The 14,676-nt window shown below is 45.1% G+C and overlaps 1 protein-coding gene across 1 annotated transcript; it reads left to right on the forward strand.

Annotated features, from left to right (window-relative positions):
- Positions 1-812: 812 nt before the first annotated feature.
- WFDC9 (WAP four-disulfide core domain 9) lies at positions 813-7,056 on the forward strand. The gene is made up of 4 exons (XM_048222097.1): positions 813-930; positions 1,888-2,017; positions 2,349-2,422; positions 6,896-7,056. The coding sequence occupies exons 1-4, from the start codon at positions 813-815 to the stop codon at positions 7,054-7,056; spliced, it is 483 nt and encodes a 160-aa protein (XP_048078054.1).
- The last annotated feature ends 7,620 nt before the right edge of the window (positions 7,057-14,676 follow it).

Consider the following 14,676-nt stretch of genomic DNA (forward strand, 5'->3'; position numbering starts at 1 on the left):
AAGCACTATGAGTAGTATCCACAAAGCCTTTTGTCTCAACTTGGAATTAGAAGAGAGCTTCCCCACTTCCTTGAACAGAGCTTTTTACCAATAAAATCTTTGAAACCCTCTCCACAACTCATTCAACTTTGGATCATCTATTTAGATGAAAGGTTTAAGAGTTCCCTGACCAGTTCTTGACCATCAACTTTCTCAAGTCCTACATAGTAACCCATCTCACATAACTCAGTCTGGAATCATTCTGGTATTTTGTCTTGGGGTCTGGACTAACAATTACATTATATAATCCTATTACATATGCTCTTAAGTAAATAAATCAGGACACTTGATGTGTTCTATTATTCCAAGTTCATAAATATAATGAATACAACAAAAAAGGACATATATACACTGGTTATCTATGGGGGGATGGAATTCCTAATGCTCATCCATTTCTTTTACATAGTTTTTTTGTTTGTTTTTGACAAATTATACAAACTGAAGATTTACTACATCAAAAACTGATGAAGTACTGTATGGTGACTAACATAACATTAAAAAAAAGCAATGCATTTTTAAAGGAAATAATTTTGCAAAGGAAGTGGCATGTAGTGTGAGATGGGGAAGTAGCCTGGGAGGCAATGGCTAGCTTGATATGCAGTTAGGTGCCAGAGGGGGAAAAGGAGAAGTAGGAGAAAGAATAACCCAATATTCACAAGCACTTCAACTCTCTTTCTGACCCTTGTCTCCTTAATTTCTGTTCTACCTCTAGTGGCATTGGGAGAAGACCTATCTTCTGCCAAAGCTTAACCCAAATACGCAGAGAGACGACCATGAAGCCCTGGGTTCTCCTACTCATCATGCTCATCTATGGGGTTGTGATGCTTCTGCCTGTGCTGGGAGGCTTCAAGAACAAGAATTTTGTGGGTGGTATGACACAGGAGGAAGGGGGTCTGCCCAGTCCTGGGATGTCTGGTATAAGTGATTCTGGGACCACCTTTCCTCGATCACAACCTTCCTTAAAGCAGAGACAACCAAGAAAAATTTAGGTTGGATGTTCCCAATTTGGTGCCCTTTCAGCTTCCCCTCTGAGGTGAAAGTGATAATGGGTATATGGAAATGGAACATAGCTTAGTCGAAATGGTATTTCCCAATATTAGACTACCTTAGGCAGGGGAAACACCAACACAGAGCTTTCCTCTGAGCCCATATTTTCAGATCTCTGTGCCTTCAATGAATACCAAAAGGGCAATATTGTTCACTTGGAAGGGTAGAATCCTTTAGAATGTGAAAAAATGGAAAAGACAAAAAAGGGATCCTTAGGAGTTCAAGTTTGGGGTCAGATGATAAAATGGGGATAGTGAAGAGAGGGTTGTGGGCCAGTGAAAGAGATGGAATTTGGAGAGAGGCTTAGTGCTCAGGCTGTGGTTATGTATGGGCATGGAAGCAAATAGATAAGGGGAAAAACAGGTACCCATTCTCCCCCAGCTCAGTTTTCCATTCTGTAAATTGGGTATGGAAAGTAGAGCTAGGCAATATTGCCATCCCTGAAATCCCAAGTCCAGTGAGAATAGACTTGGTGAGGAGGTGCCATAGATGGTGAGGTTGTCCTGGGTCCTATCTTTAGGGAGCTTGGGGAGGGCCCAAAGGCCTGCAGTGCTATGGGGACATGTGGAAAGAGGGAAGGCATGTGATGCAAGAAGGGTCTCCTGTGAAAAGACACAACTTGAATTCAAGGAGAGAATTTTCTTAAAATGCAGAGAACTATGTTGTTTGTGACCTTGAGCTTAAGTTTCAGTCAGGGGATTGTTAAGCTCGAGAAAGGTTTTTTCTCTAAGTTGTGGGTGGATGGAGCTAGCATCTGCCATCATATACCATCTACCATCTCAGTTCCATTTGGAAGAACAGCCACTGACCAGTGCTGGGTACAGCCGCCATTAAAGTATTGTGAGAAGAGGTGCACTAAATTACAAGAGTGTTTATCTCTCAATCATACATGCTGTTGGACCTTCTGTGGAAACATCTGCTTGGACAACAGGTGAGTTGGCTGGAGTGGGAAGGTCGTACTTGGCCATACTTCCTCACTACTGGTCACCCTCATTCAGAAGCTGTGACATGGGACAGATTCACCCAAATTCTGGTCAAAGAAACAGGCAGCATAAGGCAATGTTCTCCTATCTCGATACCTAGCTGCCATTCAGGGCAAAAACCCCAAAACACCAATGTTGGGGTGGGGAAGCTCCACTTTCCTTCTTTTGCTTTCATTCGTTTCCCCAAAGAGTCACCCGTCAGTTTGTTCATCCCTCTTTTGTCCAAGGCCCTGACTATTGCCTCCTTGGTCTGGCATCTCCATTGGCCCCTTGTCTCAGGCAGACCCAAAGAGACCCGGTCTCCACCTATCTGCCCAATTGCCAAATCTCTTGGGAGAAATTGCTTAAAATGGGTAACTAGTGATCTTATAGGAAGAATTTCTGTTCCCATTGACAAGGACCAAGGTGCTACTAAGGTTGGGAATGGAGGTCTCCAGGGTTCCCTGATTTTAACCACTTGACTTGTCTTTTCCAGAGAACCCTTTAAATCCATGCTAAACCACTAAGTTCTAGCTGGCCCACCACTAGTACGGGCTAGAGGATGACTATGTAGTCTAAGAAGAGTTCTACCCGGCTCCATGTTGGGTTATCCACTTGCCTGGCTGAAGACCCTTCCATTCTCTCCTTGATCTCCCTATCCTGAGAAGGCTCATCTCTGCCAAATAAACTGATAACCAACCTGAGCGCTCTGCATTGTTTTATACCCTATTCCTGTGTTTCCTTTCTGTCTTTATCAACAGTTGTTCCTTTCCATCCCACCATGGGTATAGGCACCCAACACTGCCTTCCCTGTTAGACCTATATAATAGTCAGTAGATTCACATCTGTAGCAAAAATGCAGAGCTTTATAAAAATCTCAGTAAACAGAGTAAAAGTTTATTCTCATTCACAATACATTTCAATGCTGATGGTTGGTGAACAACCCCCATGCCATGCATGGTTCAAGGACCCTGCATCCTTCTATCTATAACTCCATCATCTCCCAGGGCCTCCACTGCATCCAGCCAGCAGATGGGAGATGAAGGGCAGCACAGAGGCTCCTACAGAAGGGTTTTAATGGCCAGACCTAGAAGTGGAGCTCTGTTTCCATCCACATTCTATTTGCCATAATGTAGCCATAGGGTCCCCTTCTTTGCAAAGGAAACAGGGAAATACAGTCTAGCTGTATGCCCAAGGTCAACAGAAAGCAGGATTTGGTGAACTCATGGCAGTCTCTGAACCGTATACTTCTGCAAAGCCAAACTCCTCAGCAAGACCCAAGACCCTGGCCTCCGCCTCACTCTCCAATGGAACAAGCACCTCCCTGTCATTAGAGAAGGCATTCCTGCCCTCGGGGTGGGCACTCTGAGCCCCCAGAACGATTCCTCCTTCTGCAGTCTCCATATCCTCTCACTCCCACCTGCTTTGTCTGCCTGGTAGTGTTACCTGGGTAATATTATTCATACCCTGAGATGTCTACTCCTGCCAGGCAGGCTTTCCAGCCCATCCTGTTCCCCTAGATTATATCTGCATTTCTACCATCAGTATCTTGAAGATCATTTAAAAAGTATAACTTCCTTTGGATGAGGAGATTATAAAGTCCCTACGATGTATTCGTATCTGTGCCTCTTCCTGAGAATTAGGTATTTTCATTTAGATGGGATGAGTCAGGGATAAGGAGCACTTATCTCCCTCAGGGATAAGGAGCTCTTGGAGTCAATTGAGTGAAAGTGGTATTCCTTCCTGACCAAAGAAGTAGAGAAGAACAAGAGGTTAGGGACCCCCAGTGGAATGACCAGGGAAGGAAAGCATTGTCCACTTAAGGATCCTGGATATTATGACAAAAGAAAAGCAATTTCCCTCTATCCTTCTGGGTTCTTGGCTGAGACCCCCTGCAATAAAAGACAGATTGGGAGAAGTTAAAGAAACAGAAGTTTACTAAATGTATACCTCTGGTATACGTGGGACAGCCCAAGAAAACAGAGTAAGTCCCTGAAATGGTCCTAGCCATCTCCTTAAATACCATCTTCAGCTAAAGACAAAAGATGTGGAAAGGAAGGGAAAGGCCAGTTATGGGTTGTCACCAGGAAGACAGAGGGGTTGTTGACTCATGCCAACCTCCTTCATAAGGTTTTATGTCTATAGAAAATATTTTCACTTAGTAATATGCAGAAGATGATCTGGATAATGTATAATATGTGTAAACAATGTAAGGATGGAACAAACTGATGTGTGAGGCAGGGAATATACATCCTCTTGCCTAGGCTCGCAGACAGCTTAAACATTTTTGCATGCACAACTCCTTAGAGAATATTTTTTAAAAATCTGGATAGGTGTGATGCAGGTAAAGTCAAACTGTTACATTTGACCTCTTCAATGCATCCACGCTTGAATTTTTTTTCTCCAACAGTGTGATGGAACTTCTCTGTTACGTGACAAAGCTCTGTCATCTGTGGGTGATTGTCTAAATGACTGTTCTCCAATGGCTCTTGGACTGTGGCTGAGGGGGGTAGAGCTAGTTCTCAGGTTGCTTCAGGTTCCCATACCAATGCTGGGGTCTCTACGCCTATGACTCAATCCATGGGTGAGAGTCCTTCTGGGTCCCTTGGAATATGGTGATGGATCTGCAGCTTCCACCAAGGTACTTTGTTCTGTGGGTGGATGCCAAATTATTGTGTTATGGGGGATGGGGGGTTTCAAGCAGGGGAGTCTTAATCACCTAGTTTATTGATGTTGCTCTTGGAAAGTACGTTAATGGAATGGAATGTTATACAATAGTGGGGTTACAAAAATTGTAAATTAAGTGTGTTTTAAAAATGAAATGTGCCGGTATTTCTTATGAAACAGAAAATGTTGGGGAAATTCACGCTTAGAAAAAGTTGTTCCACTTCAAATTCTGTAATCAAGTTTTAAATGTCTTGGTGATTTTTATATTTTAAATTACTTACACTTTCTGATATTCTTTTTTTTTAAAGATTTTATTTATTTGAGAGAGAGAGAGAGAGAGAGCAGGGGGGAGGGCAGAGTGAGAGGGAGAAGCAAACTCCCTGCTGGAGAGGGAGCTGGATGAGGGGCTTGATAACAGGACCCTGAGATTAGGACCCTGAGATCAGGACCAGAGCCAAAGACAGATGCTTAACAGACTTAGCCACCCAGGCTCCCCCATTTTCTGATATTCTTAAATGGCTTTTAAAATATACTAGGGGCACCTGGGTGGCGCAGTCGTTAACCGTCTTTCTTTGGCTCAGGGCGTGATCCCAGCGTTCTGGGATTGAGCCCCACATCAGGCTCCTCCGCTGGGAGCGTGCTTCTTCCTCTCCTTCTCCCCCTGCTTGTGTTCCTTCTCTCGCTGGCTGTCTCTGTCAAATAAATAAATAAAATCTTAAAAATATAAAATAAAATATACTAAAACACTTATATAATAAATAATGTATGATTTTTGGGGGGAGGTCAACTCTAAAGCTATATTTCATGAAAGAAGAATGACATCATTATCTAGGTAAGGGATAACTGATCATATCTTACTAGTTTTCTTTGTAATCCTGTGTTTTTCAAATTTCTAAAATAAGAAATGATAAATGATGAAGAATTCATTTCTGCAACGAGGGGAGTAGAAAGCATAAGAGAAAGAAAGTAACTCGGGAGATGCCAGTGCTCAGCCAAAGAGTGGTGCGTGGAGGAGATGAGGTAGAACCAGATGGGTGGTGAGAGACCAGTCACGTGCTCTCCCAGCTCCACACCCCAAAGCCCTTCTTTACCCCCTGCAGGACCTAGTAAAATCCTGGGTCTCCTGCCAGGCTCACACTCAGACATCCAGAGTTAACATCATGAAGCTGTTGGTTCTCCAGCTCCTGACACTCTACTGCCTGGTGATTATGCCAGTGACAGGAAAGATGAATGAAAGAGTTAAGATTGTAACACAGCCTCCAGTTTACAGTAGGTATTCTGATTTAGCTTCAAACTGAAGAGGGGGTAGAAAACAAGGAATGAGGGACTGGCATATATGAAAGCATTGGTTCCTTCTTTAAGCCAGGATACCTGAGGAAAGCTGAATGTGCAGTTCGCAAGTTTGATGGTCTCCTGATGTTATGAAAAAGGATGTTTTTATGTGTGTCATGGGGACTGTGGTGGCTACATGGTGTTTTTGTTGAGGAGGACTCGAAGAAGCAGAAAGCTCCACAGGGTTCAAAGCCCACGTGGACCGTGCCTAGCTTGAGCCACCAGGAGCTCCTGTCCTCCAGTTAGGGGCTCCAAGGAAGAGCACCAAATTGGGAAAGGGGTACTCGTTATTTCTTGAAATGTGCCCTTTGTTTAGGGAATTGAGTTTTTTAGAATATTGGGCATGGGGAGGAGAAATAAAATGGATGCTTGACCAAGAGAAGTTTGGAATCACTAGGGTAAAAGAATTGAAATCAGCAGAATTGAGGGGAGAGTAGTGGGTCCATACAGGTGGCAAAGGTTTCTGGGGAACAGCTAGGTTTGGAGGGCTGTCTCAGCCAGACAGGGAAAAGTACAAGACACTTCCTCTTCTTCTCTGGGACTCTGTTCTTCTCACCCTGTAAAATGAGAGCAGGAGACCAGAGGATCTCTTGGGCCTCTTTGTTCTGAGAACTGAGTTTCAGGACTCAGGTCCTGTGATGTTTAATTCCATGGAGGTGACCTCATGGTTTCTGGGTTTGTTAGGGAGTGGGAGCTGTTTTTTGACTGTAGGAATGGAAAAAGCCACTAGATCCCTAGGTAGGCAGAAGAAGAGAAATGAATGGAGTGGGTGCTGGGGCCTTAGAGGGGCTGATAATAGCGAGAAAAACTCTTCTTCTTGGAGTCACTGCTCATGTGTTCCTTCTCAGTTGTACCAAAACCAGATCTGCTACACTGTGTGAATATGCCCAACTACTACGATTGCCAGAAAAAGTGCGAGTTTTACTCGGATTGTAGTAATGGCTATGAATGCTGCCTGTCCGTCTGTGGAAAAATCTGCATGAAAATCCCAGAACCTGGTAGGATCTAAGAATCACCCCTCTCTTGCCATTGGGTTCCAAAAGACTATGGAACCCCTAACTGTGAGGGAACAGACAGAAGAATACTATGCCTCCGCAGTCCTGGTACCCATTCCAACCTGGAACCCCAACCTCTTCCTCCCAGCCCAAACCCCCATTGTCCACTTGTGGGCCTTCCTGATTTATCCAAACCTCAGGACATCTGACATTTATGTCTCTTTGATCACTGGACTTAAAACATCCTGAGAGAAGCCTTGTATAGGCATCTCCTAAACCACAGAAATATCCCTGCCCCCAGGGTTTGGGTGGATCTGTTACCCCTAAAGAGATGTGTTTCAGCAGACTGTGCAGCCACTGAATACCTACCCATTCTCTCTTCCAGAGACCATCACCAAGAATAATAAACATAGCAGCACGGTGGTGTCTACTGTTGTTCCCTTAATCACTGGTGAGATGTCGAGGACACCTGGAGGGCAACAGACTAATTCTACCTGATGTCCAGGGGGACCATCGTCTTGTTCCAGCTGGGAGGCAAAGGGAGGGAGAAAGTGGGGTCCCAGGGCAATGTCCCTCCTCCTTGCCAATCCTCTTCTCTGAACCATTATATTATCAGCCTCAATTCCTTGACAAATAAACTATGGCAGTAATCCAGAACCTCTGTTTCTTCTTCTATAGTCCCAGTACGAATCACTCCCTCCACTTTTTCCCTAAGCCCCAAACCCCTGGCTCCCAGTGGATTTCCCTGCCTTTTTACCATTCAGAAGACTGAACTCCTTAGTCATGACTCCTGGACTCTCTTTGTTCATTGACTACCATCCCTGGGGAAACTGTTTATGTGTGGGATGATCTTATGGCTAAAGAAAACACTGTCCCTCTGGGTTCCCTGATCTTCTCAGTGCAGCCTTTCTTTCCTTATTTGAGGCCTGTGATTCTAGTAGGTTCCCACAAGCAGCTACCCTTTTAACTAATCCAGGAAGTACAATCTTCCTTACAGGTGACAGCATCCATGGTCTAGAACTGAAAGGAAATGCATTGTCTCTCCAAGCTCTCCTCTCAAACAATGCCTTTTTTGTTTTGTTTTGGTTTTGTTTTTCAAGGAAGAAGTTTCCTATTACCATGAAATTGCAATGAGGCCTTGAGTAAGCTGTTTCTTTCTTTTCTTTTATTTAAAATCAATTAATTGACATACAGTTATTATTAGTTTGAGAGGTACAGTTTAGTGATTCATCAATTGCATTTAACACCCAATGCTCAGACAATGCCTTATTTGTTAGCATCATTTACTAAACCACTTGGAATCTATAGGAATATTTTCATTTTTTTAAATAATATTTTTTTATTATATTATGTTAGTCACCATACAGTACATCCCTGGTTTTTTATGTAAAGTTCCATGATTCATTAGCTGCGTATAACACCCAGTGCACCATGCAATACGTGCGCTCCTTACTACCCATCACCAGCCTATCCCATTCCCCCACCTCCCTCCCCTCTAAAGCCCTCAGTTTGTTTCTCAGAGTCCATAGTCTCTTATGCTTCATTCCCCCTTCTGATTACCCCCCCTTTCTTTATCCCTTTCTTCTCCTACCGATCTTCCTACTTCTTATGTTCCATAGATGAGTGATACCATATGATAATTGTCTTTCTCTGCTTGACTTATTTCACTTAGCATTAAAAAATAAAAAAAATAAAAAAAGGAATATTTTCAAATGTAAATAATCCTGGGAAGAATAAGCAACCCTTGGAAGGTTATAGAGAGCCTACATTGTGCTCAGACTTGTGGCAAGGACCACTCCTTATGACTGGATGTGTGACTATCTGTTGGCATATAGCCCAAGGAAGGGTTAAGTCTTATGATTCAAAAAAGCAGAAACCAGGATGGGGCATGGCAAGAAGGGATGAATGGAATATACAGTCAGTACCTTAAGGTATAAATACAGAGGTGTCATTATGCGCATTGTGGTGTTAGGTGTCCTGGGAGAAGAGTTGCTTGGTCCCACCTTAAGGGTTAGGGAAGAATTAGGGTAACTTGGAATGAAAGCTAGTTTTCCTCCATAACAGGATTAAATATAGACTGGGGGAGAAGAAAGGGAACTTGGAGGAAAGAAAATGTTGTTACCCTATCCTCCTCCTGCCCCCAACACCAGCAGATGAAGTTGTGGACAAGGTTGAATTATGAATTTGGTATTAAGCTATATGACTACCATATTGTAAATTATCAAATTTTCCTTTTGGTCTCTGTTGTTATGCCCATAAAAACTGTAGAGCAGAAGTATTATTTGCTAAAATTATCAAAGGAAAACAAACAGGCACAGACAGGTGGCTGATCCTACTCAAGTCCACTCAGCAGGTTGATGACAAATAGGTATGTAGACCTCATTCTCTAAATGCCCTTGTACTCAAAATACATATACATATGTTTCCTGAGATACATATATGTCAGGGGCCAGAGGTGTGCGTAAAATAGGGAGTCTAGGGGGGATTAGGGTTGGGAAGGGACGCTGTGCAGAAAGAGTGATAACTGAGATGGGCGAAGGAAGACAGGTCCATAGTGTTCTCCTGGACTAGCAGGGGGTGATTGCCTTAGGACAAAACCAATGAACTGTTTCCTGATAAGCAATTAGGAAAAAGAAGCAATTGAGAAGAACTCTGGAGCCACCAGGCAGATAGGACACTCTTAATCAGTCGGTGAATTAGGAACACAGTACGCCTTTGCACTTGGGTGTCTCACTTCAAAGCCCAGAGTTAATCCACTCTGGAAACAGAGTTGGAAGGTGACCAGTATCTAAATGTGGGGCTGGGAGATCCCCAAGTGATCTCATTTTGCTTTCTTGGAAGGATTGGTCCGAAGTAAACTGGCCTGCCATTGCCAGAAGCATAATTGACCAGCAGACACTTTTAACATACTTCTCAGTAACTGATAGACTAGGAAGACAAAACAAAACAAAGTACAAAAAACCCAGTAAGGATCTAGAAGGTTTGAACAACACAAATTAGAGGTGACTAACTTGTATCAAAATGAATTCAGAATTACTGGGGAATATACAGTCTTTACAAGAGCAAATGGAAAATTAAAAAAAGAAAACCCACAAAACTGAGGCATAGCACACCTGTCTGGCTCAGTCTCTGCCTTGTGAGTATAAGCCCCACATTTGGTGTAGAGATACTTAAAACTAAAATCTTAGCAGAAGGAATGAAGGAATGAAAGAAAGAACAAAAGAAAGAATGAAAGAAAGAATGGTAGAAAGAAGGAAAGAAAGAAAGGAAGGAAGGAAGAAAAAAAAAAAAGGACTGAGGCTCAGTCAGTTTCAGTGGCTGAGCCAAGACCACATAGCTGGTAAGTGGGGGATCCACAATGTGAACTCAGGTCCAACTCCAAGCACTGTTTTTGATCATTCCATGCCACTTCATGAATACTGTTCACCTCATCTCATCTGATCCTCACAGTGACAGCAAAGCAGCCAGGTAGGTTTTATGGTTTCCATTTTCCAGATGAGGAAACTGAGGCTGTAAGATACAGCTACAGTGATAAGTTACCAAGCCAGTACCAAAACTCAGTGCCACTGGGTTTGGGGCCATAATTATCATAACTGAAGAGTCCAGGACTATTGTAAAATACGGGGAGCATACAGGATTAGAATTCTGGAGACAAAAATGGATAAATTGCCACAAGTCTTTCCTCAGAGGCAGTCACCTAGTATGGTTTCAGGAGACCTGGGAAAGTCTCTACCCCTTTCCCAGCGTCTGAAGTTCCACCAATAAGATAGATGCATTCCTGGCCATAACGATGTTCTCTCTCTTTCCGTCTCCCCTCCTTTCTGCCTCCATCCCTCTCTCGCTGTTTTCAAAATGTGTGTAGTCTGAGAGAGGTAACATAGCAAGGCATCATAAGTTCTTCACATCACAAAACTAAAAAGTACAAAAGGACCAGGAAGAGACATGTGGAAATGGGGGTTGAATGAGTAGGGGAGGGTCATCTGTTTATGGGGTGCTCTGGGAGTATCAGAAGCTAGGCTTGGATAACACCAGAAGGAATACAAGGAATCCCTTTGTTAATCCAAGTTCATCTTGGACCTTTTTGCTCCTGGGGCTCCAAGACCCTGTGGAACATGCCCAGGCCCTCCTGAAAATCTTATACCATTGGTTTCTTGTCATCAGTAGAGCAAGGAAAAGGTGTTCCCTGGTGTCTGGGGTTGCTCTGGGAATGACAGGGGGCAAGCTAGCCCTACAACTGTTCCAGATAAATCCCTGTGATCATTCATATGTGACCTCTCATGAAGGAACAAGACACTGGGAGAATGTCCTGGTGGGACACCATTCAGTATCATAGCAGAGTGTGGGGCCACTGGGAGGGTCCAGAGCCTGAAAGTCCTGCCCTACTCTCCACATGACCTCACACAAACTCCTTCCCCACTGTACATCTCAGTTTCCTCATCTATGAACTGGGAGAAGTAGTGGGCCATCTTCACAGTTCTCAGCACATGTTCTGTGTCTCTGTCAGGCTTGAGCCTAATCCTGATGCCTCTTCTCATCCCACACAAGCACTTTTGTCTCCACAGTTCCACCTTTTCCTGGAGGAATGTAGCACTCCTGTTGCTTCTCTTTCTCTCTTTGGAGGAGAACACTTCATCACCAATCAAAGAGTCAAATGTGGGTTCAGAGAAGCTTCAGCCACCCCTCCTTAGGAGGCCTTCATGGGACGGAGGGTCAGACAGGAGGCAAGAAGTCCTATTGGATGAGGCCACTTTCTCTGTAGCTTTAGAAAACTAGCGCTGTTTATCCATTCTGGACCCTTCAAATCCTTTCCTCACCTACTGCCCTCAAATTATTTCCCTAGCTTTACCTGATATGTGCCTTTTCCAAGTTTATTTTTTTTCCCGAGAAAGAGAGAGAGAGAGAGGGAGAGAGAAAGAGAGATTGATTGCTTGGGGAGAGGGGCAGAGAAAGAGAGAGAGAGTCTTAAGTAAGCTTCATACCCAGAGTGGCTATCTGCCACTCTGAGTACTGCTTGAACAGTGGAGGATGTAACTCCCCACTCTGGGGATGAGTGAGGTGGGGGATGCCATTTCCCCTGCCCATCAACACTGACAGACTTCAGTGAGCAGCACAGCACCCCCGGTGGAGGCTCAAGCCACTTATGCCAAGCCCCGCCACCCTGCACCCAGCAGGTGCATTTTTACTAGGGCTAGTTAGCTTGAGAACAAGCACAGCTGGCCCCTCCCCAGAAGACCAGCACAAACCGCTCACATGCACCAACTGTATTGATCATAGAGTGCTGCAAAGCTTCAGCTCTAGGGAAAATAAGATCTAACCTCTTAACAAGCAGACCAAAGCACACTTAGTTAAAAGTTGCCACTGCATGGACAAGACCCAAACACCCCACTGCAGGCAAGGAGAAACTCTGCAGAGGACTAACCTGAGGGAAAGAGCAGCCAAAACATAACAGCAGAGTGCACACTCTGAAACACTTTCTGAAGTGCCAGGCCCTGGACAGTATAGGAACCGTCGTCGTCGTCATCGTCTTCATCGTCCTCCTCCTCCTCCTTCTACTTCAAAGATTTTATTTATTTATTCGAGAGAGAGAGAGAAAGAAAGCACAAGCAGGGGGAGTGGCAGGGGGAGAAACAAGCTCCCTGCTGAGCAGGGAGCCTAATGTGGGGCTCAATCCCAGGACCTTGGGATCATGACCTGAGCCAAAGACAGATGCCTAACTGTTGAGCCACCCAGGCTCCTCAAGACCTCTTCTTAATACAGCCATCACTCTCAGGAGCAGGAAATAAAACAAGCTCTCCTAACATGCAAAACACAGTGACCTAGACAAAATGACAAGATGGAGGAATTCACCTCAAAAGAAAGAACAGAAAGAGGTCATGGCCAGGGTTCTAATAAAAGAGATGTAAACAATATGCCTGAACCAGAATTTAAAACAACAATCATAAGGATGCTAGCTGGGCTTGAGAAAAGCATAGAGTACGCTAGAGAATTCCTTTCTGCAGAGATAAAAGAACTAAAAACTAGTCAAGTCAAAATAAAAAATGCTGAGATGAAAAACTGGATGCAATGACAACAAGGATGGACAAAGCAGAGGAACAAATAAGTGATACAGAAGTTAAAATTATGGAGAGGAGTTAAGATGGCGGAGCAGTAGGAGACACCGTTTTCAGCCGGTCCTCCGAGTCGAGCTGGATCGGTACCAGACCAGCCTAAACAACCACGGAACCAGCCTGAGACGCAGGAAGACGCATCTGGATCTCTACAAATGAACATCTCCAGCGCTGAGTATTGAGGTACGAAGCGGGGAGCCATGAAACCGTGCACAGATATCGGAAGATAAACGGAAGGGGGAGGGAGCCGCCGCGTTCTGGCGCCGGGAAGCGGCAGCCACTTGCACGGGGGAGCGGGCGGGCTCGAGGTCGGCACCCGCAAAACAGCAGACTGAGACCGTGAGCCGGGTGCGCGCACCACCAGGCATCTCGCGGAACTCCGGAATCTCGGTGCGCTCACGGGATCCAGACTGAGACCGGGAGATCCGGGAGCGGACGGGGCGGCTGGCGGCTGGCGGCATTAGAAACACAAAGGACAGAGACGCGCCGGCCCTGGAGGTGAGGGCTGGGACGCCGGGTGTGGGGCGCACATCCCGGACGCTGCAGGGTTGAGCAGCACCAACAGAAACAGAGTTAAAGTGGCCAGAACATTAGTAGAGAACGGGCCGCAATCCCTCTGTTCTGTGACAGAGGCTGAAATTCGGCCGCTGCTGCTCTGACTCTCAGAAGAGGCACAGCAAACCGCCAGGGAAAGCCGCCAGAGAACAAAAGCCTGGAAATACCGGCTCAGGGAGTGCCCATCCCCATCCCCCCTCGCAGGGGACGCCGAGACTCTACCCAAACAGGGCTGCCTGAGTATCGGCGCGGCAGGCCCCTCCCCCAGAAGGCAGGCTGAAAAATCAAGCAGCCCACAACCCGAGGCGCCTGGGTGGCGCAGTCATTGAGCGCCTGCCTTCGGCTTAGGGCGTGATCCCGGCGTTCCGGAAAGGAGTCCCTCATCGGGCTCCTCCGCTGGGAGCCTGCTTCTTCCTCTCCCACTCCCCTGCTTCTGTTCCCTCTCTCGCTGGTTGGCTGCCACATAAATAAATAAATAAAATCTTTAAAGAAGAAGCCCACATCCCTAAGATCCCTATAAAACAAGGGGCACGGCCTGGGACCCAGTCAATAATTTGGGCTCTGGAAACCCCGCAACCTCTCTTCATCAGAATGACAAGAAGGAGAAGCCCCCCCCAGCAAAGAAAAGACAGTGAGTCTGTGGCCTCTGCCACAGAAATAATGGATATGGATGTAACCAAATTATCAGAAATGGAATTCAGAGTAACGATGGTCAAAATGATGAGTAGAATTGAAAAAACTATTAATGAAAATGTTACTGAGAATATAGAATCCTTAAGGACAGAAATGAGAGCGAATCTGACAGAAATTAAAAATTCTATGAGCCAAATGCAGGCAAAACTAGAGGCTCTGACGGCCAGGGTCGCAGAAGCAGAGGAACGGGTTAGTGAATTGGAGGATGGGTTAATAGAGGAAAAAATGAAAATAGAAGATGGTCTTAAAAAAATCCACGCCCACGAATGTAGGTTACGG

The sequence above is a fragment of the Ursus arctos genome, unplaced genomic scaffold (assembly GCF_023065955.2).
Source record: "Ursus arctos isolate Adak ecotype North America unplaced genomic scaffold, UrsArc2.0 scaffold_16, whole genome shotgun sequence".
NCBI lineage: Eukaryota > Metazoa > Chordata > Mammalia > Carnivora > Ursidae > Ursus > Ursus arctos.